A 4561-nucleotide genomic window follows, 5' to 3' on the forward strand; every position below is an offset into this window, starting at 1 on the left:
GTTATTTAATTTGATATTTATTTAATATGTTGATTGAGAATAAATCTTGCTTAGTTATTTTTCAACCAAACCAAAGCAATAAAAAAGGAAGTTAGAGGCCATTTGGAGAATACGAGATTTAGAAACATTCGAAGGGATAGAAAATGAATCTCCAATGTTAGGAGACAGTAGTGGTGGAGGTTTATCACGATAAATTGGGGGTTTGTTGAAAATAATAAGACCCAAGCCATTTATGCATCTCTAATTTGATGAAGTTAAATATGCTTCCCCATTTGCAGTATTTATTTTCCCTTCAAGAATTTTCTAGGAATAATATGTTAAAAAATATTGTGTTCCTTGTGTCGACAAATATCTTCATTATTTATTTGTAAAGATGAATTTGTGTCTCTATTGAATTTTTTTTCAAGCAAGCAATCAAATAGTCTATATAAGATCATAGATTAATAATCAGTACCTATAATAGGATTTCACACCATTGATTGTCAATCTTCTGAGTACATTAGTATTTGAGTTCTGACCTTATTTATATCAAATTCTTATCTTTATGCATGAAGAAATCTTTAAACTTAATATCTCATCTAGATTTCTAGTATTCTTTTGGAATATCATAATCGTTTCTAAATCCACATTTCCTTCCTCCAATGGTTTTCTAAGAGATAATATATTGGATTGAAGATTTTCATATTTTTTTGGTTTGGCTAAAATAATTTTCTCACAACATTTATAACTATATTTTATTTCTCTATGTACCGAAATGACACTAGTATCCTTGTAAATTTAAATAGTCATGGATGCTTAAACATCACAATTACTAAATTTAAAGGAGTTAGAAAAATGATAATTAAAAAGAGTGTTAATTGTTAATCAGTTTTTAGCTTTTGCTCATCTGAACACCATTAGTAGTACCTTTGACTAGTGAGAGACTTGTTCATAAATACTAACAATTTTAAGTACACAATTTATGTAACGTCTTTTCAGTAGATAAAAGACAACACTTTGAAATGTTTATTTTTTCACTACTCAACCATCCACAAATATTGTAAGAAGACACAAATATTGTAAGAAGATTTGTTATTACCCACTAGTCCAAAAACTATTATTTAAATCATTGGAATCAGCTCAATACTACAAATGCAGTATAAGAAATATAGATAAAATAATTCTGAACTTCACAACTCATACTGATTTTTGCCTTTGGGATTTTCCGTTTATTTCCTTTTTTCCTTTGTTACCAATTTCAAAGTCATAAAGGCAGAAACGAATTCACCTTCTCGATCTACTTCGCATTCTTCTTTCGCGATCAAGCAAATTCGTTATTGTTCTATGGTCTTATTGTTTTCTTTCTGAACTGTCCCTCCGAATCGGATTTCTTCCTTTGCAGTCCCTAGGCGCCACCCAGATTCTTCCACCTCCACTTTTCGCTCCCCTATTTGCTTGTAATAGTGGGTAACTGGATCTTGGATAAATTTGGAACATCAAAGTCCAGCGAAATCCCTGCCACCTATATTTTCGCCAACACCCTAACTGGCGCCAACGGTAAGAGATCATTTCAACGGCGATTGTGTCCTCCCTCATCGTAGGGAAGATTTCAGACCGTACAAAAAATATAGAAATAATTAAGCATTAGAGTTGTAGCGGACACTTTGAGAGGCGAAAGAATTATTAACGGTGATGGGAATGACAAGTTAGCATAGTTTTTTCACTTTTACAGTTAAGACCAGTTTGTTCTTTGGTTAGATTTCGAACCCTACAATGCTCGAAGGTCCGATGGATAGAACGATAAAGCTGTGAGAAATAGTAATTTCTACTAAGAATTTGTAATTAGATGTTTCTACATTATTAGGGTTAGGTTTAGGTTGAGTCGGCAATAGTATTTTCCAGAAATTTTGTAGAATTTCTATTAAGAATTCATCATTAGATGTTTCTAGATTATTAGGGTTAGGTTTAGGTTGAGTCGGCAGTAGTATTTTCCTGTAAATTTTGTAGATATTTTGTCTTGTCTGATAATGTTAGATTTCTCTAGAATTTTGTACACTTGCCTATAAAGGCACTATGTATTCATTTCAAATCACGGTGAATGGAATACAACATATTTTTATTGTCCGACAGCACATTGTATTTGGTGTTTTTGCTCTTTTTCCCGTACCTCCACCCATCTATCAAAAGCTTGCTTCTGACCAGAAAAGAGAATGACGCTATAAATAAGGCCTCTGGTGACTAGAACATCACTTTCGATTAGCAGTGGTTTGCTTAGAATTGCAGCATTCTGACATATTTATAATCTGAGACTCTTGAATCTAGAGTGAGCATAAGATGGGTTTTCACATTTCGCTTACATGGATGCTATTCGTCTGGGTACTCTGCTGCCATGAACGTTTTATGGGAGCAGCAGTTTCTGAGAATTACAATACGTTTCTTAGCAATTCCTCTGCAGTGGAAGAGGACTCCGACAGTGTAGAGCAGATGGTTCACGAGTATGTTGTGTACTGAACTGCCCTTGAATTTTTAGTAGTATTTTTTTTGAAAGTGGGTCAAAGAATGAAACTTAAGACCACCTAACATGGAGGTCACCCCAGTTCACGGCTAGATTGCGGGTGGATGAAGTATGAATTTATGCTGTTTGTTTTTCTGGTTGAGAGTTGCAGGAACATAAACAGTACTAGGCGAGATCTGGCTGATTTGTCATGTGCGACTGGGAACCCTATTGATGACTGCTGGCGATGTGACCCAAACTGGCGTCGTAACCGCAAGCGGCTCGCTGACTGCGCCATTGGCTTCGGCAGGAACGCCATTGGAGGCAAGAACGGACGCATTTACGTTGTAACCGATCCCGGTGACTATGATGCGATCAATCCTCGACCTGGTACTCTACGTCATGCTGTCATTCAGACCGAGCCCCTCTGGATCATTTTCAAGAGAAGCATGGTCATTCATCTCAAACAAGAGCTTATTATGAATAGTTACAAAACAATTGATGGTCGTGGTGTCAATGTCCACATTGCTTATGGGCCCTGCATTATTGTGCAATACGTTACAAACATCATCATTCACGGAGTGCGCATCCACCATTGCAGGCCAGCTGGAAACGCAATGGTCAGATCTTCCCCAAATCACTACGGATGGAGAACAATGTGTGATGGAGATGGGATTTCAATTTTTGGGGGAAGAAACATTTGGATTGACCATTGCTCAATGTCGCGATGTGCAGATGGTCTCATAGATGCCATCATGGGATCTACTGCCATTACCATCTCTAACAACCACTTTTCTCATCACAACAAGGTTGATGTAGTCATTGTGATATTGCTATTAGGATTTTAATTGTACAGTTTCTGAGTCAAATTCAATAATCTATTTCAAACACACAAACCTATCTTGGTGAGAATTAATGGAATGCTTAGCACTCATTGAATTTAGGTGATGTTCACAAAGATGAAGCAAGAAAATGTTCGGGAAGGTCACCCACCCCAATACTATTAGCAATATCACTATTTGATTTGGTCTGAAAAATATCTCCTACTTATCAAAATGGAATCACTCAAAATAGGATTTTTATTTTTATATGAATGTTCTAAATTATTGATAAATTGATGCAGGTGATGTTGCTCGGTCACAGTGACTCCTACACAGCCGATGTCAATATGCAGGTGACCATTGCCTTCAACCATTTCGGTAGAGGTCTCGTACAACGGATGCCTAGTTGAGAACGACTGTTTCGTTTTGTTTGAGTATATCACTATTTTAACAAAAATACAAAGATTTAGACACATCATTCAAAATATTATTTAGTGCAAGTAAGATGCTCTCTATTTTTTTTAACAGCACATTACGCATTTACACATTAAGATTATTCATCTAAAATTGAACTATTCAAATTGTGGTGAAATTAGATGTCGACATGGATACTTCCATGTGGTAAACAATGTTTACACAAGGTGGAAAATGTATGCAATTGGTGGGAGTGCAAATCCTACCATTATCAGCCAAGGGAATCGATATCTTGCACCTTTAAATCCCAATGCTAAAGAGGTACATACACAATGCCACATCTTCTTCAGATCTTATTAGAATATTTTATCCAATTGGTAGATAACAGCTAAAATATGGTCTAATTTTTATTTGTGTGTGTTTTTCAAGGTAACAAAACGATTGAGCTTCAACCAAGGTGAATGGCAGAACTGGAATTGGAGATCAGAAGGCGACCTGATGTTAAATGGAGCATTCTTTACTCCATCTGGGGCAGGAACATCTCCGAGCTTTTTAGAAGTGTCAACTCTCCAGGCGAGGCCACCATCAATTTTGAAAACCCTTACACAAAAGGCAGGACCACTTTCTTGTAAGAAAAGTGTTTACTGTTAGAATATATCATACCATTCTCTGGAGACTGCTCGATTATGTTGAAGCATCTACTACCACATATCTTAGTCTCCTTCGTATTGTTTTCTTATTGTTGCACTGTCTTTGCTCCCCTATTCTACATTAATTGATTCGAGGAGTATGGTGATAAATATTACATTTCATCTTTCCAACATCTAATAAGCGCAACCATACCCTGCCGGCA

The 4561-nt window shown here is 36.2% G+C and overlaps 1 protein-coding gene across 2 annotated transcripts; it reads left to right on the forward strand.

Moving 5' to 3' along the window:
* The first annotated feature begins 2313 nt into the window (after positions 1-2313).
* LOC149546061 (putative pectate lyase 15) lies at positions 2314-4359 on the forward strand. Of its 2 annotated transcripts, none has more exons than XM_089794530.1 (5): positions 2314-2474; positions 2646-3282; positions 3597-3697; positions 3888-4029; positions 4138-4359. In XM_089794530.1, exons 1-5 carry the CDS (start codon positions 2314-2316, stop codon positions 4357-4359), a joined length of 1263 nt encoding a protein of 420 aa, XP_089650656.1. The 2 variants fall into 2 exon arrangements, with proteins under 2 accessions (XP_089650656.1, XP_089650657.1); XM_089794531.1 differs by having other exon boundaries at positions 2440-2483.
* The last annotated feature ends 202 nt before the right edge of the window (positions 4360-4561 follow it).

The sequence above is a fragment of the Cupressus sempervirens genome, chromosome 7 (assembly GCF_028749045.1).
Source record: "Cupressus sempervirens isolate cs-2001-9-10 chromosome 7, ASM2874904v1, whole genome shotgun sequence".
Classification (NCBI taxonomy): Eukaryota; Viridiplantae; Streptophyta; class Pinopsida; order Cupressales; family Cupressaceae; genus Cupressus; species Cupressus sempervirens.